Raw genomic sequence first — 23,305 nt, forward strand, 5'->3', positions numbered from 1 at the left:
TATGGGTCGATTTGGCTGGCTCCGTGTATCTGAGTAGCGACAAGGACTACTACCATCTGACCGAGTCTCAGCTCTGTCGGCCTTACGGTTTGGGCTGCAGTATCAGTTCTAGGGAAGAAGTATAATAATAATTAAAGCTGCAAGCAGCATTTAGCGGGTTCGAGCAGTCTAAGGCCTCTATTGGCCTTGCCATTGTCAACTAGGCTCAGGAATGGCACCGTAACAAATCCACAACGAATGACACTCTTCCACACCAAGAAATATGACAGAAACGGTTGGTAACTTTTAATACAGACCATGCATGCGTACACTCGTATGCAAAAACGGGCGTAAACCGATAATACCTAAGGGACGAGTGCAATAAACCATTTCTCATGTCTCTATGATGATTTGTTGCAGAGATAGAGATCTTGCTAAACGGTTGCTAAGCTAACCTGTTCGGTTGCCATGGGTGTCAATTAATACCTGTCAATTAATAACACATCAAACCACAAGTCAAACGAACCAAGCCCCGTGTCTTTATAATATTCTACTGCAGAGATGTAGGTCTGGCTAGACGATTGCAAAAAATAATCTGTTTGGTTGCTAAGGGTGTGGCTTGGCAGCTGTCAATTGATAAAGAACGAAGCCATTAGCAAAACAAAGCAACTCCTGTGTCTCTAAAACATTCTATTGCACAGATATAGGTCTTTTTTTTAATACAATGCACATTCTTCAAAATAGCTTATTTTTTGTTCTGAAGAATTGATAAAAAAAATACGACCAATTTAAATAGATAATTGATTCACATTCATGGTCTGCAACAATATTCCAGAAGACCTTGCCATTTAAGTGATGCTTATTTGGTTGAGTCTGGTGACTCTGAAGGCCATTGGAGTACAGTGAGCTCATTGTCATGTTCAAGAAACCAGTTTGAGATCATTTGAGCTTTCTGACATGGTCGATTTTTTTTACTGCTGGAAGTAGCCATCAAAACATGGACATGGTTGGCAACAATCCTCAGGTGGTATGTGTTATCTAATATATCCCATACCATATATCCAATTGTTTCTCCATTTTGATGCTCGGTTTGAACTTCAGCAAGTGTGTTTACCACGTCTAGATGCCAAAATGGATTGAGTTTATGCTATGTGACTGGCTGATTAGCAATTTGACTAGCAAATGATGTATTTATTAAAGACAAGTTTAAAATAGTAATTTTAAATGTATGATATTTCACCTTTTTGACTGTTGTGAAGGCATGCCTCTTCCGATAAGAATCACATGTTGCATGCTTGTTTTGTGTCATAATATGTATAATAGTACTTAATGGCAAGTCAGTTGGATTAATTATTAAGGAGTGGTGACCTTCACCACACTTGTTTCACGCTAATATAATAAAGGACCCTGTTATGGTCACAAAACAAAAAAAACTCAACATGTTTTTGATGATTATTGACCTAGAGAGTCCAGAGAAATGTACTGTGGTGGAAATTTTGTAATTGCTTGAAAATCTTTGAACAAGTTTGCAAAAGTAGGTTTTATACATCATCACCAATAACTCACAAACCATTTGATAGACATCAATGGTTCAAGAGGCAAAGTTGTTATGAATGAGGAGATCTATCGTTTGATATCAATAGTTTGTGTATTAGTCAAATGTCACATGACACAAAGTTGTCCAGGCCACCAAAATACATGTACATTTTGCCTTTTTTAATGTTTTAGCGCCACCTAGTATCCAAACGCCACCTTCCTTTGTATGTGACCTTGGAGTGATGGTCTACACATATCATCTGAGCCCCATGATGATATGTTAAGCCGTTCTGGATTTATGGCCATTTTAATGTGATAGGCTCAGACCATTTTAAGTTTTGGCGTCCCTAAGCAGCGGTGAAAGAAAAATTTCAACTTTTTTTCAATGATTATTTACATTCACACTCCACAGAAGTCATCTGCATTGGTTTGGTTCCGATCGGTTGAAAAACCAGGAACTAGTTCGCGAAAGTAGGTTTTTGACATCATCAGCGATAACTCACGAACCGTTTGATCAATAGAAGTTGTTCCAGAGGCAAAGTTGCTCAGAATGAAGAGTACTATCATATTATAACCATAGTTTGGGTAAATGTCAAATATCACGTGATACACAGTTGTGCATGCACTCCAAAAGCGCTATTACGCCCCCAGGTGGCCGAATAAGTTCATGTTTCTTACACACCGTCAGGACCATGAGACAAATAAGCCCAGTGAGTGGCGTTTTGATCGGCCTCCGTTAACCCGGCGTAATGAGTGCTCAAACTTCATCGACCAATGGCGGCCATGTTTTTTGATATACGCCAATGTCCATTTAGATATTTATGTAGAATGAGACAAAGACACACCATACCAAATAATAAGTCAATCGGGCAAACTGTTGCGTAGTTATAGACATTTTCTAGCTCATTCAAATTATAGCGCCATCTAGTGGCCAAACGCCACTGTCTTTTTATTGTGACCCCGGACTGAGGGTCTACACATGTGTTCCAAGCCCCATGAAGATATCTCAAACAGTTCAGGAGTTATGGCCATTTTAGCTAAATATGTTACTTCCGGTTTGGATGTTTTAGCGCCACCTAGCGACCGTGAATTGAAAATTGAACTTTTTTTTAATAATTATTCATATTCATACTCCACAGAACTCATCAGCGTTGGTTTGGTTCCAATAGGGCAAAAATCCAGGGACTAGTTCATTTTTTTTTTTTTTCATAAAATGCTAATTACCGAAAAATCTATAATGGCGGAAATGAAATCGGAGATATACGTTTTTTAAGTTTTGAGCCAGTGATTACACTGATATAAGACACTTGGGTGTGCGACAAACGGTTTCGGAGTAACAAGCGCAAACGCGTTTGGTATTGCTATAGCGCCACCTATGGGTCGATATGGCTGGCTCCGTGTATCTGAGTAGCGACAAGGACTACTACCATCTGACCCAGTCTCAGCTCTGTCGGCCTTACGGTTTGGGCTGCAGTATCAGTTTTATGGCAGAATAATAATAAGAAGAAGAATAATAAAACCAACAAATACAATAGGTTTCTAGCCCTTCGGGCTCGAACCCTAATAATAAAACCAACAAATACAATAGGTTTCTAGCCCTTCGGGCTCGAACCCTAATAATAAAACCAACAAATACAATAGGTTTCTAGCCCTTCGGGCTCGAACCCTAATAATTAAAGCTGCAAGCAGCATTTAGCGGGTTCGAGCAGTCTAAGGCCTCTATTGGCCTTGCCATTGTGAACTAGGCTCAGGAATGGCACCGTAACAAATCCACAACGAATGACACTCTTCCACACCAAGAAATATGACAGAAATGGTTGGTAACTTTTAATACAGACCATGCATGCGTACACTCGTATGCAAAAACGGGCGTAAACTGATAATACCTAAGGGACGAGTGCAATAAACCAATTCTCATGTCTCTATGATGATTTGTTGCAGAGATAGAGATCTTGCTAAACGGTTGCTAAGCTAACCTGTTCGGTTGCCATGGGTGTTAATTAATACCTGTCAATTAATAACACATCAAACCACAAGTCAAACGAACCAAGCCCCGTGTCTTTATAATATTCTACTGCAGAGATGTAGGTCTGGCTAGACGATTGCAAAAAATAATCTGTTTGGTTGCTAAGGGCGTGGCTTGGCAGCTGTCAATTGATAAAGAATGAAGCCATTAGCAAAACAAAGCAACTCCTGTGTCTCTAAAACATTCTATTGCACATATATAGGTCTTTTTTTTAATACAATGCACATTCTTCAAAATAGCTTATTTTGTGTTCTGAAGAATTGATAAAAAAAATACGACCAATTTAAATAGATAATTGATTCACATTCATGGTCTGCAACAATATTCCAGAAGACCTTGCCATTTAAGTGATGCTTATTTGGTTGAGTCTGGTGACTCTGAAGGCCATTGGAGTACAGTGAGCTCATTGTCATGTTCAAGAAACCAGTTTGAGATCATTTGAGCTTTCTGACATGGTCGATTTTTTTTACTGCTGGAAGTAGCCATCAAAACATGGACATGGTTGGCAACAATCCTCAGGTGGTATGTGTTATCTAATATATCCCATACCATATATCCAATTGTTTCTCCATTTTGATGCTCGGTTTGAACTTCAGCAAGTGTGTTTACCACGTCTAGAAGCCAAAATGGATTGAGTTTATGCTATGTGACTGGCTGATTAGCAATTTGACTAGCAAATGATGTATTTATTAAAGACAAGTTTAAAATAGTAATTTTAAATGTATGATATTTCACCTTTTTGACTGTTGTGAAGGCATGCCTCTTCCGATAAGAATCACATGTTGCATGCTTGTTTTGTGTCATAATATGTATAATAGTACTTAATGGCAAGTCAGTTGGATTAATTATTAAGGAGTGGTGACCTTCACCACACTCGTTTCACGCTAATATAATAAAGGACCCTGTTATGGTCACAAAAAAAAAACTCAACATGTTTTTGATGATTATTGACCTAGAGAGTCCAGAGAAATGTACTGTGGTGGAAATTTTGTAATTGCTTGAAAATCCTTGAACAAGTTTGCAAAAGTAGGTTTTATACATCATCACCAATAACTCACAAACCATTTGATAGACATCAATGGTTCAAGAGGCAAAGTTGTTATGAATGAGGAGATCTATCGTTTGATATCAATAGTTTGTGTATTAGTCAAATGTCACATGACACAAAGTTGTCCAGGCCACCAAAATACATGTACATTTTGCCTTTTTTAATGTTTTAGCGCCACCTAGTATCCAAACGCCACCTTCCTTTGCATGTGACCTTGGAGTGATGGTCTACACATGTCATCTGAGCCCCATGATGATATGTTAAGCCGTTCTGGATTTATGGCCATTTTAATGTGATAGGCTCAGACCATTTTAAGTTTTGGCGTCCCTAAGCAGCGGTGAAAGAAAAATTTCAACTTTTTTTCAATGATTATTTACATTCACACTCCACAGAAGTCATCTGCATTGGTTTGGTTCCGATCGGTTGAAAAACCAGGAACTAGTTCGCGAAAGTAGGTTTTTGACATCATCAGCGATAACTCACGAACCGTTTGATCGATAGAAGTTGTTCCAGAGGCAAAGTTGCTCAGAATGAAGAGTACTATCATATTATAACCATAGTTTGGGTAAATGTCAAATATCACGTGATACACAGTTGTGCATGCACTCCAAAAACGCTATTACGCCCCCCGGTGGCCGAATAAGTTCATGTTTCTTACACACCGTCAGGACCATGAGACAAATAAGCCCAGTGAGTGGCGTTTTGATCGGCCTCCGTTAACCCGGCGTAATGAGTGCTCAAACTTCATCGACCAATGGCGGCCATGTTTTTTGATATACGCCAATGTCCATTTAGATATTTATGTAGAATGAGACAAAGACACACCATACCAAATAATAAGTCAATCGGGCAAACTGTTGCGTAGTTATAGCCATTTTCTAGCTCATTCAAATTATAGCGCCATCTAGTGGCCAAACGCCACTGTTTTTTTATTGTGACCCCGGACTGAGGGTCTACACATGTGTTCCAAGCCCCATGAAGATATCTCAAACAGTTCAGGAGTTATGGCCATTTTAGCTAAATATGTTACTTCCGGTTTGGATGTTTTAGCGCCACCTAGCGACCGTGAATTGAAAATTGAACTTTTTTTTAATAATTATTCATATTCACACTCCACAGAACTCATCAGCGTTGGTTTGGTTCCAATAGGGCAAAAATCCAGGGACTAGTTCATTTTTTTTTTTTTTCATAAAATGCTAATTAGCGAAAAATCTATAATGGCGGAAATGAAATCGGAGATATACGTTTTTTAAGTTTTGAGCCAGTGATTACACTGATATAAGACACTTGGGTGTGCGACAAACGGTTTCGGAGTAACAAGCGCAAACGCGTTTGGTATTGCTATAGCGCCACCTATGGGTCGATATGGCTGGCTCCGTGTATCTGAGTAGCGAGCAAGACTACTACCATCTGACCGAGTCTCAGCTCTGTCGGCCTTACGGTTTGGGCTGCAGTATCAGTTCTAGGGAAGAAGTATAATAATAATTAAAGCTGCAAGCAGCATTTAGCGGGTTCGAGCAGTCTAAGGCCTCTATTGGCCTTGCCATTGTCAACTAGGCTCAGGAATGGCACCGTAACAAATCCACAACGAATGACACTCTTCCACACCAAGAAATATGACAGAAACGGTTGGTAACTTTTAATACAGACCATGCATGCGTACACTCGTATGCAAAAACGGGCGTAAACCGATAATACCTAAGGGACGAGTGCAATAAACCAATTCTCATGTCTCTATGATGATTTGTTGCAGAGATAGAGATCTTGCTAAACGGTTGCTAAGCTAACCTGTTCGGTTGCCATGGGTGTCATTTAATACCTGTCAATTCATAACACATTAAACCACAGGTCAAACGAACCAAGCCCCGTGTCTTTATAATATTCTACTGCAGAGATGTAGGTCTGGCTAGACGATTGCAAAAAATAATCTGTTTGGTTGCTAAGGGCGTGGCTTGGCAGCTGTCAATTGATAAAGAATGAAGCCATTAGCAAAACAAAGCAACTCCTGTGTCTCTAAAACATTCTATTGCACATATATAGGTATTTTTTTTAATACAATGCACATTCTTCAAAATAGCTTATTTTGTGTTCTGAAGAATTGATAAAAAAAATACGACCAATTTAAATTGATAATTGATTCACATTCATGGTCTGCAACAATATTCCAGAAGACCTTGCCATTTAACTGATGCTTATTTGGTTGAGTCTGGTGACTCTGAAGGCCACTGGAGTACAGTGAGCTTATTGTCATGTTCAAGAAACCAGTTTGAGATCATTTGAGCTTTCTGATATGGTCCATTTTTTTACTGCTGGAAGTAGCCATCAAAACATGGACTTGGTTGGCAACAATCCTCAGGTGGTATGTGTTATCTAATATATCCCATACCATATATCCAATTGTTTCTCCATTTTGATGCTCGGTTTGAACTTCAGCAAGTGTGTTTACCACGTCTGGATGCCAAAATGGATTGAGTTTATGCTATGTGACTGGCTGATTAGCAATTTGATTAGCATATGATGTATTTATTAAAGACAAGTTTAAAATAGTAATTTTAAATGTATGATATTTCACCTTTTTGACTGTTGTGAAGGCATGCCTCTTCCGATAAGAATCACATGTTGCATGCTTGTTTTGTGTCATAATATGTATAATAGTACTTAATGGCAAGTCAGTTGGATTAATTATTAAGGAGTAGCGACCTTCACCGTACTCGTTTCACGCTAATATAATAAAGGACCCTGTTATGGTCACAAAACAAAAAAAACTCAACATGTTTTTGATGATTATTGACCTAGAGAGTCCAGAGAAATGCACTGTGGTGGAAATTTTGAAATTGCTTGAAAATCCTTGAACAAGTTTGCAAAAGTAGGTTTTTTACATCATCACCAATAAATCACAAACCATTTGATAGAAATTAATGGTTCAAGAGGCAAAGTTGTTATGAATGAGGAGATCTATCGTTTGATATCAATAGTTTGTTTATTAGTCAAATGTCACGTGACACACCGTTGTCTAGGCCCTCAAAAGACATGTACATTTAGCCATTTTTACAATTATAGCGCCACCTAGTATCCAAACGCCACCTTCCTTTGTATGTGACCTTGGAGTGATGGTCTACACATATCATCTGAGCCCCATGATGATATGTTAAGCCGTTCTGGATTTATGGCCATTTTAATGTGATAGGCTCAGACCATTTTAAGTTTTGGCGTCCCTAAGCAGCGGTGAAAGAAAAATTTCAACTTTTTTTCAATGATTATTTACATTCACACTCCACAGAAGTCATCTGCATTGGTTTGGTTCCGATCGGTTGAAAAACCAGGAACTAGTTCGCGAAAGTAGGTTTTTGACATCATCAGCGATAACTCACGAACCGTTTGATCGATAGAAGTTGTTCCAGAGGCAAAGTTGCTCAGAATGAAGAGTACTATCATATTATAACCATAGTTTGGGTAAATGTCAAATATCACGTGATACACAGTTGTGCATGCACTCCAAAAGCGCTATTACGCCCCCCGGTGGCCGAATAAGTTCATGTTTCTTACACACCGTCAGGACCATGAGACAAATAAGCCCAGTGAGTGGCGTTTTGATCGGCCTCCGTTAACCCGGCGTAATGAGTGCTCAAACTTCATCGACCAATGGCGGCCATGTTTTTTGATATACGCCAATGTCCATTTAGATATTTATGTAGAATGAGACAAAGACACACCATACCAAATAATAAGTCAATCGGGCAAACTGTTGCGTAGTTATAGCCATTTTCTAGCTCATTCAAATTATAGCGCCATCTAGTGGCCAAACGCCACTGTTTTTTTATTGTGACCCCGGACTGAGGGTCTACACATGTGTTCCAAGCCCCATGAAGATATCTCAAACAGTTCAGGAGTTATGGCCATTTTAGCTAAATATGTTACTTCCGGTTTGGATGTTTTAGCGCCACCTAGCGACCGTGAATTGAAAATTGAACTTTTTTTTAATAATTATTCATATTCACACTCCACAGAACGCATCAGCGTTGGTTTGGTTCCAATAGGGCAAAAATCCAGGGACTAGTTCATTTTTTTTTTTTTTCATAAAATGCTAATTAGCGAAAAATCTATAATGGCGGAAATGAAATCGGAGATATACGTTTTTTAAGTTTTGAGCCAGTGATTACACTGATATGAGACACTTGGGTGTGCGACAAACGGTTTCGGAGAAACAAGCGCAAACGCGTTTGGTATTGCTATAGCGCCACCTATGGGTCGATATGGCTGGCTCCGTGTTTCTGAGTAGCGACAAGGACTACTACCATCTGACCAAGTCTCAGCTCTGTCGGCCTTACGGTTTGGGCTGCAGTATCAGTTTTATGGCAGAATAATAATAAGAAGAATAATAAAACCAACAAATACAATAGGTTTCTAGCCCTTCGGGCTCGAACCCTAATAATAAAACCAACAAATACAATAGGTTTCTAGCCCTTCGGGCTCGAACCCTAATTATAAAAAAACGCATGTCCATGGGCGTTCCAGACAACATCACTTTTTTGCCATAAAAAGGCAGAGGCAAGCGCACACACACCCAAACACCTGCAACTTGTATTGATTCTTCTTTTAATCTCCTGAACAAAACAAAGACTGAACCAAACAAACTCTTTAAACACATTTATTTCTGGTGACAGCTCTTATTGGAAATTTCACCCATCTACAAGTTTTATAATTCTCCACAAAACTCAAACTAATGGCCCATCAGAATTGCTTTAACTTCCCAACAGCATGTCCAGATGCTGTAAACCTCCAAATCTTTGCAACAGAATGAGAAACAATGATTTTCTGAAGAGTATCTGCTGTTGGCTATTTCATGCTGGAGATGTGCTATCTAGCAGTAACAGTGGCTGGAGGCAAAACTAGACCAATAAGCTAAAGGACGGTCTGTCTGGGCAACAGAATATTGCAAAGAATAAAAATGATTAAGACAATAGGCTGTGTTTGCTGTACTTAACTGAAGAATAGGAACCATGCAATACCCTTAACTCATTCTGCTGGATTTTTCATACAGCAGATTGTGAAATACAGTTGTGCACAAATCTACTTAAAGGACAGAATGGCAGAATGTATGTTTGTTAAATACAATTCACATCACAGTCCGTATAATCATGTTTCAGAATTTTTGGGCAGTAAAGAATTTTGTGAAGTATAGGTATGTGCAATCCCCTGGGCTCGATCCCAGGGGATTGCACATACCTATGTTAAAATGCATAGGATAATGCAATGTAATTTCGCTTTGGATAAAAGCGTCTGCCAAATGCATTAATGTAATTGTTTAAATATATTTTTAAAACATTCATAGCTTAACTTAAAATCCTTTGTTTATGCAACACTTACATTTTCATTACAAGAAAAGCTCAAGAGTATGCATAAAGTGAATGGAAAAGATTTTAAATTCTGCAGACTACTGTTAAAAATAAATTTAATTAAAATATTTTTCACATGGGCAATGTACAACACAGTGGGAGGATGAGTTGGCCTAATATAGCATAAATATTTTACCGTATTTACTCTCCGAGTTAACGGTTCTTTGATGTATGTTGTGTGCTTCTCTGGAGAATCATTCAATGACTGACACCAAATCAGTCATCAAATATTTGTTATGATAATATTCTTCACTATGCTAACCATTAGGGTTAATTAATTTAAACATTTAAATACATGAGCACTGTATACCAGGCAAGATTGCGCCGCTATGTTTGGCATGCCGTCCGTCGCTCCTTTTGCTATGGTTATTTTTAAGTGCAGTATTTGCTAATTACGGATCTTGTCTGCTTGTACATGACCGTAGATTTCTGATACAAAATAGGAAATTAAATTTTAGACTCTGACACCTGGTGGCTCGGACGCTCTTAGTTGGTATACTCCACCGTTCCTATCTGACATTCCGGATAACCTGCGTCAATGGCCTTTTGTTGTTCCTTGGACAAACGCCGTGGGAAACGCAGCGAGATCTTGGTGAGACTGAAAGCCACCTTGATTGAAAGACATTTGTTTTAAATTAATATTTGATAACCTAAAAACGGGATTTTTTCTGTCTGACTGAAACCTGGATTCAAGACGACGATCTTTATTCTGAGCTCTTGTCCCTCCAAATTGCTCTTTTTTGAGTACTCTGCGGACATCGGGACGACGTGGAGGGGGATTAGCAACTATCTACAAGGACTCTTCTTCTGGCTATGCTATTCGATCCAGGGTTTCATCTACTAGTTTTGAGTCGCAATTGTTCCATCTTTTCATTAATGTGACCACTGAACTGGTATTGTTTGTGACTATTTATAGACCTCCACAACCTAATAGTTTGTTTCTTGAGGAGTTTGCCGTTTTTTCGGTGGGTTAGTTACAAGGTTCGACAAAATTTTACTGTTGGGAGACTTCAATATACAGGTCTGCTGTCCACATAATTTACTTTACAGGAATTTTAGCAATCAGATGGAATCTTATAATTTTATTCAGTGGGTTCAAGGTCCAAAGCATAAACTGGGTCATACCTTGGACTTGGTTTTTCTATTTCGGAAACATTGAAACATGTGACTCTGGCTTGTCCTTTCATTCAACTATTTTATTTACCACTTCATTTCCAGGCCGTCCTGTTTTAAAAATGTCTTAACATGTCCTTGGAGGACCTTAGCGACCTAAGGTAAAAAAATCGGAACCTAGGATGAAGGATTCCATACGCTCGCTCAGACAGATTTGTAAGGAGATATGAGCAGAAATGGCTTAAGGACAGGCTGTAGATCTCATATGAACTTCTGCGAGATTCCCTGAAGGATTTTCAGAAAGCAACTAAGACTGCTAAATCTAAATATCTGTCTGACATTATCAAAACAAACCATAACTGCTCTGAAACATTGTTTTCTACTGTTGACTCTGTTTCAAATCCCGGGGTAAATGCCTTGTCCAATAGGTCTTTGGTATAATGTGAAAAGTTTTTATGTTTTTTTATTTAAAAAGTAGATAGGTTGAGACCTCACAAGCAGCCTGATCTATCTCTCTGTTAGACAGCATGAAAATCTGCTACCTGGTCCTCCTTTGATCCCGTTAGTCTACACAACTGTAAATCGATCATTGAGAACTTAAGAACCACTGCTTTTTCTCATGATATCCTGCCCACTCATTATTTAAAGACAGTTAGAATATGTTGGCTCTGACATACAGCATTTTGTCAATCGGAGTTTGAGTACAGGAATGGTTCCAGATAGTTTAAAGCATGAGACAATCACTCCCATTTTAAAGAAACCTGACTTGGATTCATCTGTGTTATCAAACTTCCGACCCATCTCCAATTTGTCTTTAATGTTGAAAATCTTAGAGAAAGCAGTGCAGTTGCAATAACGAGCTTTCCTGACTTTCAATAACATTTATGAATTGTTTTAATCCGGGTTTAGGAAAAAGCATAGCACAGAAACCGCACTGTTAAAAGTCCTAAACAACATTTTATTATATCAACCGATGCGGGAATCGCCGTGGCATTAGTCTTGTTGGACCTTAGTTCAGCTTTTGATCTGCTCAATCACAGTGTACTTAATTCACGTCTTCAAAACTGTGTTGGTATTAGAGGCACCACTTTAATCTGGTTTAGATCTTTTTTAATGAATCGTTAGATGTCAGTTCATATTGGACAACACTCCTTCTGCACTGCTCCATTGACCCAAGGTGTTTCCCAGGGCTCCATCTTATCTCCAATTCTTTTTTCCTTATATTTACTGCCATTGGGTGCAATCTTACAGAAATGTTGTGTTTCCTTCCAACTATACGCAGAGTTCGAAACAAGTTTGCAAAGCAGATAGATGGAGTGGTTAAATCATACTTCTGTCATCTCCGTTGTCTAGAGAAAGTCAAATCGTTTCTGTCTAAAGAAAATTTTGAAATACTCATTCAGGCTATGAGCAGCTGGACTCAGCCCAAATATTATTTTGGGGGGAGCCATATGGGAGGGATAGCCCGATCGACTAGACCGGTCGTCGGGCTCTCTGTGTGGCCGGCGCACTGCAGCACTGTTCATAGCATTGTTCATGTCCGGCAATTTTTAGCACTGGGAGCGCCCCATCTATCAGTTTCAACCGATCTTCAAATTCAACGTTAAATCCACCATTTATATAACATCCATCACTGAAATGCTGTTAACAAATAGACACACCTAAACTTACTATCACAAGAATAACGAGCTGCAGCACAGCCCATCTTGACGCAGCACAGATAACCTTGATGGTAAGCGGGTCTCGCTTGTCCCTTTGACGACACAGGGATCCAGAATTGGAAAAACCTTCCGAAACAAGTTGGATTGCTGGGGGAGTGTATCAAGTACAGAAATAATACGTCATACGTCCAAATTGTTTTTTAAAGTTGACCATGTTAAGCCAGATCGTTTAACAGTGTAAAGAAGTCAGAATGCATGACATACTACGATACCCGATCTTTAATTTGAATTTACTTAAAAACCATGATGCAAAAATGGTGCATATATATTTTAAGTAAAGTCAACCATATTCAAAAGAACAACTTATTTTGAAAACCCTTTAACGTGCCGAAATAATTTGGTTTTTGAATGCTGGCGTGATGAGTTCTGAAACTAAAACTTCCAAAGATGATAGATATTAACAAATTATGCCTCTACCATTAATGTGAATATGGACTGAATGCATGGTTCAGTGTGAGATGGGGCTCTCATGCTTCGCCTGAGCAGAAGCGGCATTTAAAATGTGATTTCTAGAGCAGTTTAATCTTAGGAAATAAAATGTATGCTATAGTTGATGTCAGGTTTAATTATTGATAGGAAATATGGTATTTAATTGTGACTTTTGCCAGCGAACCGCCCCACATTCAAGTAGATAGGACTGTGGTCTTATTATGATTGAAATAGCTGTGCGAAAGCGTTCTGAACTGGCCGCCAACTGGCACGACTGTCGCAAACGGACTTTGACATGGCAGGAAGAAATGAAGCGACAGGAGCTGATAAACAGGACTTATTCTTGGAGTCTGAGGGGGATTGTGATATTTTTATATTATATATGACTAATAAAATTATACAAATCATTCTTGTTAATTGTACTAGATATTATTTTTAAAATCAAGCTCTTATTGTACCTATCATTTGTTTCAAAGTTTTTATGCTTTTTGTCTAATCAGCATAATGCTAAATAGACCTATTTTCCATAAATATGACATATGAAAATATAATGTAAATACAAGCTTATATTTAATGCTGAAATGAACTTGAACCATCATTTACCCGCCTTTATGTCATATATCACATTAGACCTGAGATTATATAGGTTTTATTGATATATGCCATATAGACAGGTAAATTTTGCTTCAAGTGTATTTCAGCTTTAAATATAAGCTTGTAATTACATTGGATTTTCTCAAAGACATGATTTTCTGAGACCAAATTGTACAAATATTTGACATGGCCGTACTCAGTCAATATTAAAGATATCAAGAAAAGATTTCTCACAGAATGTTCTTTACTTTGTGTAGGATGATTTTATGAAGAAAACAGCAAATTGCTTAAAAATGACTTTAACTAGGTTTTACAGTCATGGTCATTTATCAGAATTTGTAATCTGTCAAATGTTTATTACATGAAAGATAAAAATAAACATTTATACCCCTAAATTGTCTGGAGCGATTCATTTATTCAGCATGCATATTTAATGCAATGGAAATTACATTTCTGTCTTTCAACGCAACACAATATTTTATGCCCCTTCAGGCAAACACAATAGGTGAATTGATGCTTGTGAATATTTGATTTGAGTTCTGCAAACCTGATAGCATATTCAGATATTCAGGAAAAAAGTAATGGGAAAGTCTAATTAACTCAGTCACAGATAAATAACATCTATTCTTTTCTAAGCCTTAGTGACAAGTTGCCTGTTGAGTTTCATTTTATAAGATACACCTTATATAAATATATAACAACAAGACCCAATAGGAGAGAAGCTAAAATAATTGTGAAAAGTGATGGATGTAAGAAATGATGGACATATAAGGATGAAAGGAAAATATGAGTCGTCTCACCCCTGCTGCGAATCCCAAGCTGCCATCCAGGATACGCTTCTGTGAGGAAAAGAGAATAAGGCAAAAAAAGAAAAATCTAATAATCATATCATATCATATCACAATCATATCATTATTTGCACACCTTATGTCATTCCAAACCATACAATTTTCTTTCTTCAGTAGAACACAAAAGGTGAATTTCAAGGATAGCTTGAAAACTTATCTTTAAAAAATGAAATAAAAAGAAACTCTGTCAATAAAGTGCTCAGCTGAAGAGATGATGTATCACTTGCTCACCTGACTGCTGGAGAAGATGAACACCAGAGAGGCTCCAGCTGCAGTGAGACCCCAGGTGAGGAGGGTCCCCAGCAGGGCCTGAACAACAGGACTGACGCCTTGAATCATGGTGCCTGTGCTAGAGAAAGAACAGGAGGATGCCGGATACATTTATACATCACACAGAAGGGTGTTACCCAAATCCTGTTTACCTAGGAGTTTGCAAATAATGCTGTCAGAGGATAATAACAAGATTATGTCTAAAAGGTTCTGTTTATTTATATAGCCTAACTAACATTAAAATGTATTGGCAAATGTGCCAATATTGCACTTATAATTTGTCTACTATCGGTACAGAAAACGTCACATGTTACATAGTATCAGATGAATGAATAATGTGTAAAGAGACAGTTAGTGCAAGAACAATGCATCGTTTGAGTGCATGAATTAAACTATTAGTATAAAGACACAGTTTTTCCATGGGTATATTGTGTTACTTGACAGCTGTTGATGATTTCTAGTTTAATGAAGTAAATGTGATATGTAATGCAACGACAGATTGAAGACTGCTTCAGAGTTTGTCTGCTGTTGTATTGCAGCGAGAATTATTGTTGTATTCATATATTTTAATATCTTGCAACCGGAAAATTAGAGTTTCGTTAAATGAAAGATGAATTTGAGCTTTCTTTCATTCATAACCATTAGATAGACATACACTATTTACTATTTCAAAATACTTACTGTTTACTGGCACCAGCTGAACAACTTCACTTCCTGCTTCCCTGTGTAGGCTACACGTGTCTCTGTTACGGGTTCATTCCCGCCTTTGTCGAGCTCCTATTGGGTAGTTTACACATTGCGTCTTTTTAAAGTAAACACGTCAGCCAGGCTACGACAGTTTTTCTCATGAAGTTTGACACAGATTAAGCTGTAATTCGTTTACATAGTGATGAAATAACGGTTTTGACGAAGGGTTTCTCAGAGCAGAGAACACAACTGAAACTACTAAACAGAATAAACGAATTATTGAATAAACTTAATTTATGTGCATTTGTGTGTATCTGCACTAGAACTGTTCAAAGTTCATCTATGTCAATCAAACACTATAACGATATAGTTCGTAGATCTGAACCTATAAGCATGTGTGATCTGAAAAAGTTGCCATTATTTACTTATTTCAGTATAATCGCTAAAAAATGTGTACATTTTATTCATCATATGGTGGATAATAGATTACACATTTAACTTGTTTATTTTACTTATAAAACAATCATCAATATATTACCCAAATTAGTGAATTATTCCAATTGTGCAAATTTGATTTTTGACTCATGCACAACAACCAAATATTGGGCTTACTTTAAAAGTTCCACCCAAATTGATTTACACAGTGCTTTTCACATTTTGTTCATTGTTACAAAGCACCTTTACAGATAACGAACACCTTTTAGACAAAAAATCTAATCATTGAAAAGTTTAAAATTGAAAGGTGAACTTATACAAAACATTTTACAGAAGTTATATAGTATGTATTAAAATGTTTAAAATACTGTTTAAAATATAGCTACCAAAATGCTATAAGAAGTAAGAGAGCCTGTTGTTGTGAAATATCATCTAAAACTAATTTTTTTTATTTTTTAACATTCTCCAATATTCAAATTAACATTAGCAAGCTGATAGATTTTTTGTGATTTCCACAGTTGGTACCAAATAAAAGCTGTCTGATAAGAATAAGAAAACAGATGACAGTTCGCTTTTTTGTTTTGGTTTTATAAGCGTTTACTGAACATTATTTTCTGTACAGTAATTAAATCCCACCTTGTGCAAAACATTCTTACTCACAGCTGCTCAACTGTATCTGTTCCTCACTGAGTGCATGATAATGAAGAAATAAGATCAATACAGTTTAGAAACACTCAACATATTAACAAAGGTGCATGCTTAGCTTGATATCCCCTGACAAGTTTATCTATATTCAACAAGAGAGCAAAGCTGATTATTCCCCAACAGTACATATAAATCACTTGTCTTGGTCTACTTAAAATGGTTTCAAATCGTTTTTCTTTTAATTTTTCTGTCATTGAGCTCTTGCTGATGAATTAGGAACTATTCATGAAGATTACTCACAGATTACTCAAATTGTCAGAGAACGGAACCATAGTATAGTATCCTATGTAGAGTGGTAATAAAACTGCTAAGGGTTCCAAATTTGTACTATTTTTACAAAACGGCTTTATTATCATGATGAAAAAATAACAGGTAGATCGTAATTAATAATTTTTCACTAGTTAAAATAGTCATGAATCTCCTGTCTAAATACAAATAATAAGTGTACTGTAGCATTAAATGACATATGTAATTAGAATAAATTGTTGTAATTGTTCTTGAAATAGAGGGATCACATGTACAATGGGTTCAAAAAGATTTGAGTTTATTGGATATTTTCCCTTCAACGGAATTCTTTTCTGATTGAGAATAGAATTAAATTAAATGTCCAAATATTGAATATGTTCCCCATTCAGTTTATAATGACAAAATCCCCAAACATCCATGTCTGAGAATTACCAAAACTTGTTTACTTCAACGGAAGCAATAAAATCTGACCTTTTGTTCAAAGGAGTTAACACAGTCATAGTCACAAACTTGCATATATTTCATAAATGTCTTCTACTGATTTATGACTTAACATTTTTAAATAGTAGTTAAGCTGCACAGCTAAATTCTTCTTACAGCATGTTTGTAAAAAGGAGGAATTGAGAGAAAAAAACCAAGCCCATGCAGTGAAACCAAACACTTGCAATTCAAGTTTATTGAGGACTGGATACCTGTCTGTTAGCTATACCCAAAGTCATTTTGGGCACTTTACAATTCTTACTTTACGCTCAAACTACAAAGCCATTTCCAAGTTTTCAGTAACATGCCAGTGGAATGTTCCTAATTCTAAGAATCACGAACGGTTTCATGGAAATGGGAGTAGGTTGATTTTCAAAACAATTTGTAAATTGCAAAACAACTTTTCTCCACCAAAAATGGTGTGTGTCAATGAAGTGAGCACATATAAATCTTCAGCTGATGATCGTCTCCAACAGTTACTGTTTTCTTGCATCTCTTGGGAAGTTCAGTGTGAGAATTGCGGTATTCGAGCTATGCGTGTCTGAGGAGGAACAGGAGTAAGGTGATCACTCATTACTTTGCCCTTTAATCTACAGCCGCTTCCACCCACTGAGCCTTTGCGCCCACCATATAATGATGAATGAATTACTGACCAACAATCAAACACAGTCAGCATGCAATATAAACACTTAAAGGGTGAAAACACAGTGTATTAAAACAAGCAGAGGGAGACAGCCTAAATTCATCACTCATCCGTGGGGACGTATCTGGAAAGTGGGTGGCCTAGAGGGGAAGTTGGGGGTTGATCAGCTCATATTGACCCCCCACTGAACTGCGAGAGGAAGCAGAGGGGTGGAGTGAAGCGAGGGAGAGAGTAAAGGAGTGTAAAAGAAATAGGGTGGATGGACCTTCCAAGAAGAATGTTTAGTTATGAAAACAAAAGTATTGTAACAGATGGCACCTTGGAAACCTCATAACGGAGAATGGAACGAGAAGGCACAGCTTATCACATAAACAGGGCAGATGGGGAAAGGCTGTCAACGAATGATTTTCCACACACACATGGACGCACACCCTCTCACACTCTGGGCGCTGCTGGGGGGGATATATAAGAACTCACCAGGAGGGTCTAACACCCACTAGATTTCTCTGAGGGGCCGCTTGCAGTTTGAGTTTTCTCTCCCAGAGATCTATCAGCAGGAATCTTACATGCCCTCTGAGTGCCAGAGAGAATTACATTTTTTGGGCAAAGGATGCTTTTCCTTAAAGCTTGGATGATTTTTTTTGATGCCCAATCTCTAGAACAAGAGATGAAACCAAGTCTAAGGATGTAATCTTGCAGTAAGGACAATTTATTTCCAAAACATCTTGGAATTTTTTTAGATAATTTTCCTGAACAAAAGTTTTACCAAATAGGACAACGAACTGTTTTTGACCAAAAATGGAAACAGCAATACCTTTAGGAATATTTTATGATAATGTGTCAATTCTGGATCTGGACAGTACTTCAATAAACAACATTTACATTCACAAGGATTTTGATGCCTTCAGCGTTACCATGGCCATCCTCTACCTGACAGTATGCATTGTGGGATTGGGCGGGAACTCCCTGGTCATCATAAGCATCCTAAAGCTTGACAAAATGTCATCTGCCACCACTGTCTACATTTTCAACCTGGCTTTGGCTGATGGCCTCTTTATGATAGGACTTCCCTTCATCGCTATCCAAAACTTCCAGGACCAGTGGATCTTTGGAGACGTGGTCTGTAAACTGGTTATGGTACTGGATGGTATCAACCAGTTCACTAGCGTGTTCTGCCTAACTGTGATGAGCGTTGACCGATACATGGCTCTCGTAGATCCACTGCGCTTCGCTCGCTGGCGGACACCCCAAAGGGCAAAAGTCATTGCTGCTTTGATGTGGTTTATCTCCCTTTTTCCTGTTATACCCATGGCAATTCACTTTTCAGCCAACTATGGTCTGTGCACCATAGACCCCCATGTGGCCTCTGACACTTGGTGGTTAACCTTTCTCATCTACACCTTCATACTCGGCTTTGCTCTGCCATTCACCGTTATGATTGTATTTTACACAGCACTGGTGGTGACTCTAAAAAACGCCAACAGGCAACACGGTGGCAGTTCCTCCTCTCTTGAGAGCCACAGGTTGGAGAAGCAGGTCACCAAGATGGTGGTGGCAGTTGTTGTGGTATTTGGAGTTTGCTGGCTGCCGTTCTACGTCTTCAACTTTTGTTCTCTGAACCAAACAGACTTGGTACTCAACTTCACCCGCGGTTTTGAGTTTGTGGTGCTGCTGTCCTACTCATGGAGCTGCGCCAATCCCATACTGTACGCATGTCTGTCAGAGACGTTCCGGAGGCATTTCCACGCACTATTCTGCCCTCACAAGAGCTCTCCCACACATTGCGGCAGAGACACAGAGGGATACGTTCTGCACGACACTAACATACAAGATGTGAGTGTGTTAGCTTAAGCTGCCCTTGACAACATTCATGTTTTAGTGCTTGTGGAACAATGCACGCTATTGTAAAAAGCCAATCCTCGCTTTGGCGCTTCCAGAGCCGTCAATTTAACATCTAATTTTTGTAGTTTACTTAAAATCTGTGAAGCATTGCTTTTACTACTAAGCATTAGAAAATAACCTCTACAGTAGAGACATCGCAAGTGGAACATGATAAATCATTCTGCTGCAACGGTTTCATGATGGCAGTATCACAAAAGCAAAGTTGACTTAGGAACCAAAAGTTTACTCTGTGTCTCCACGCAATAGAAGGACCATGTAAGGGTGATTATGCGATTTCTGCCCCTCAACAAGTCCTTTCGAGTTGATTGTAGATTTTTGGATAATGTCATGGTTGTCATGGCATCCGGTTTGGATTGAATTATGTGTGATGGGATTCTAGTGTGACTGTTGCCACATGATAAATCACTTCAGAAAGTGGTTGTAAAACAGCTGATGAATTGGATGTTAATAACCAACACTCCCATGCTTTAAAATGGGGTGTTTATAGTTATTGAAAATTATCTACAGGGTATTATTATATTTTTATTATTTTAATAAGATTTTATTGCAAATTATTTGTTATGGAAATATGTTTCCAAATATTGTGAAAGAGGTCCAAAATATTTTGATCATAAATGGATCAATGTATCATAATATTTTGCCTTGCAATTTCAGTATATTTTTAACAACATTTTACTTTATTGCATAGGATTTGCAAATAATCAACCAAAAACATAGTTTTTATTATTTCATGTATTATTATACCATACCATATGTGAATTATCATTGTTCATGAACATTAAAATGTCCATCTAATGACAGAATGTATTATTATTTTCTTTTTTAAGCTTTTCTTTAAACGCTTACCCACAATAACCTACCAAAATTGTATCTGAGGTTTTTCAAACTTTCCAGAAAAAAAATCAACTGCCTCCACTTTGAACGGTTAAGAAACGATAAACCTCTTACGAGTTTTAGAAGGAAAAATATATCTATCTTCTACATGAAGTTTGTCTCAGGTTGACATTAAAATCAAGAAATATACTGAGTAATTGAAACCCAGCTGGTCTTTCTCACACATCTGGCTACATTTAAAATGCGAACATGTTTTTGCCCCAGTTTTATAAGCAGCCAAGGTGCTTATAACATGCCTTTCCTTTTTATTATCCATGGTTAAAGGAGACTCTATAATAAAATGTAAAAGCCAAATTCTAACAGCGTGAGTAACTTATTAGAATGTGTATTAAAAATGATATGTATGTACAGTATATATCTACACAGATCCTATTCTCATAAATATTCTTATTTTAATATTTGTTTTGTAAGATGTAATTTCTTCTTGAGTTTATAAAGAATTAATACACTATATTAATGTAAAGCATATATTATTGAATAAAAGATCTTTTGATACTGCTGTACTGAAGTTCAAATTAGAAAGTAGACATTTTTGAAAATGGCGAACAGAACAGACAATATCTGCATTGTCTTTTAATTTTAATATGTTTAGCCATTCCAATATTGTGGTTACAGTGTCATGATGTCATAAGCAATAGTTATTTTGAAACCTCAACAGTTCCAAGACTATAATTAAAACACTTCAAACATTCCCATATAAATATAGAGGAAAAGTATCCCATAATTTCCATGCAACTGGAAGAAAGCCATCAAGAATTTATAACAGAAAACAGATGCAGAATGCTCTTATCAAATCTTCTACACAAATCAAGTCACAAAATTAGAAGGATAGGAATAGCTCTCAAGCAGAATATTTATCAGAACAATTATTCTATTAATATTTTTTTCTCAGGGGTTTCTGGGATTGCTTCCTTCACTCGTGCATCATTTCAGGAATAAAAACTGAGTTGATTTCACAGGAAACTATTAATTCATCATTAGTGCAGTAAACGGGAGACCAGGTGGCTTATTGCATAATGACCTTTTACCCCATAAGATCTACAGACAATTGTGTGGTAGTGTACTTCTAAAATGTAAATATTTGGGTTCTACCATATAGAGACCTCTTCGAATTTTATTATTGTGGAATGGAGTCAATTACAGTCCAGTGTCACTTAAATTTCAACAAAATAAGACTTCGGGAATGAAACAAAGTCATCCAACAGCAATGTGAAAAACTTCAAAAGAATCGAAGTTATCACATAGAAAATAAATGTTGAACTTTTCCTCAATACATGTGGAAATAATGCTGTTGTATTGTTTAAAAGTAAATATTAACTTGTTTTCTTTGCCGTATTTGAGGTCTGAAGAAATACAGAGCATATTTTTTTTATTTTTTATTTTTGTAACTGTTTCTTCAGTTTTCATTGTCTGCAAATGAATGCAAATAGAAACAATATTTTTATTTGAAATTAAGTCAAAAATATTTTTGTAGAATTTTTATTTTGTTTTACCTTAAGACACACTTTTCAATTTTAAAATCTGATAAACAGCCTCTGAAATGTTTTTTTTTTTTCTGTGGCTGTATATTTAATATTTTGCAACTTCCTGTTATACCAACACAGGAAAGAAAATGCTGCACTTCATGAGGTCTTTAAAAAAATGGATTATGATTCACGTGTTTAGATTAATTAAATGCATGTTTTGTTTTACAGTCTTGTTTGTGTGCTTGGTTGTGTATTTTTTTTATACAGGAATGTTTTGGACGCTGCCATCAGTCTAAATCTGTTATTATCTGAAGCATATTTTGTTACAAGAACTCTTTATATTTACACGAGAGCTACAACAACATCATTTTGTCATTTTTAACCTCAAATAAAATTTTCATGAGGAAGTTGTTTTTGAACTTTAGCCGTCACTTTTACATCAATTATGACCCTGTCTGGGAGGGTCATAATTGATGTAAAAAATTGATGTTACTTCATGGTTTCACAACCTTAAAGCAGCCTTTGGCTTTAATCCTTAAGAAACATCCTTTCAATCTTCTGACTTTGCTATTTTACTTTTTCTTCTATCAGCAGTGTAAAACAGACACTATTTTTAAGGATTTTTATGTCCAGATTTGTATAATACATCTGTTTCCACAGGAGTATGAATATGTTACTGCTTATTATGGTGATTTGAAAGTGACAGAGCACTTAAAGGAGCTGTGTGTAATTTTGGAGGATGTAAATATACATAAGTTTGTGTTCAGAGTTATATAGAGAACTTACATAATGAAGCGTTATGTTGTTACATTTACATTTAGTCATTTAACAGACGCTTTTATCATCTGCTTTCTAAATTGCTATGTAATTGCCATGCTGCTATGTCT

General features: G+C 37.1%; 2 protein-coding genes across 3 annotated transcripts in view; one reads left to right on the plus strand and one right to left on the minus strand.

Annotated features, from left to right (window-relative positions):
* LOC130438674 (zinc transporter ZIP11-like) overlaps window positions 1–15,692 on the minus strand; it is a 173,520-nt gene extending 157,828 nt beyond the window's left edge. For both annotated transcript variants that reach the window (XM_056770729.1, XM_056770728.1), the window contains exons 1-3: window positions 15,642–15,692; window positions 14,922–15,039; window positions 14,643–14,681 (exon numbers count right to left, since the gene is read on the minus strand). In XM_056770729.1, coding sequence (XP_056626707.1) covers window positions 14,643–14,681; window positions 14,922–15,029 — 147 coding nt within the window. In that variant the 5' untranslated portion in view covers window positions 15,030–15,039; window positions 15,642–15,692. The remainder of the gene's footprint in view (window positions 1–14,642; window positions 14,682–14,921; window positions 15,040–15,641) is intronic.
* Window positions 15,693–18,437: 2,745 nt separating this feature from the next.
* On the plus strand, window positions 18,438–21,245 carry LOC130439095 (somatostatin receptor type 2). The gene has a single exon (XM_056771525.1). The coding sequence runs from the start codon at window positions 18,955–18,957 to the stop codon at window positions 20,005–20,007; it is 1,053 nt and encodes a 350-aa protein (XP_056627503.1). The 5' UTR covers window positions 18,438–18,954; the 3' UTR covers window positions 20,008–21,245.
* Window positions 21,246–23,305: the final 2,060 nt, after the last annotated feature.

The sequence above is a fragment of the Triplophysa dalaica genome, chromosome 17 (genome assembly GCF_015846415.1).
Source record: "Triplophysa dalaica isolate WHDGS20190420 chromosome 17, ASM1584641v1, whole genome shotgun sequence".
Classification (NCBI taxonomy): Eukaryota; Metazoa; Chordata; class Actinopteri; order Cypriniformes; family Nemacheilidae; genus Triplophysa; species Triplophysa dalaica.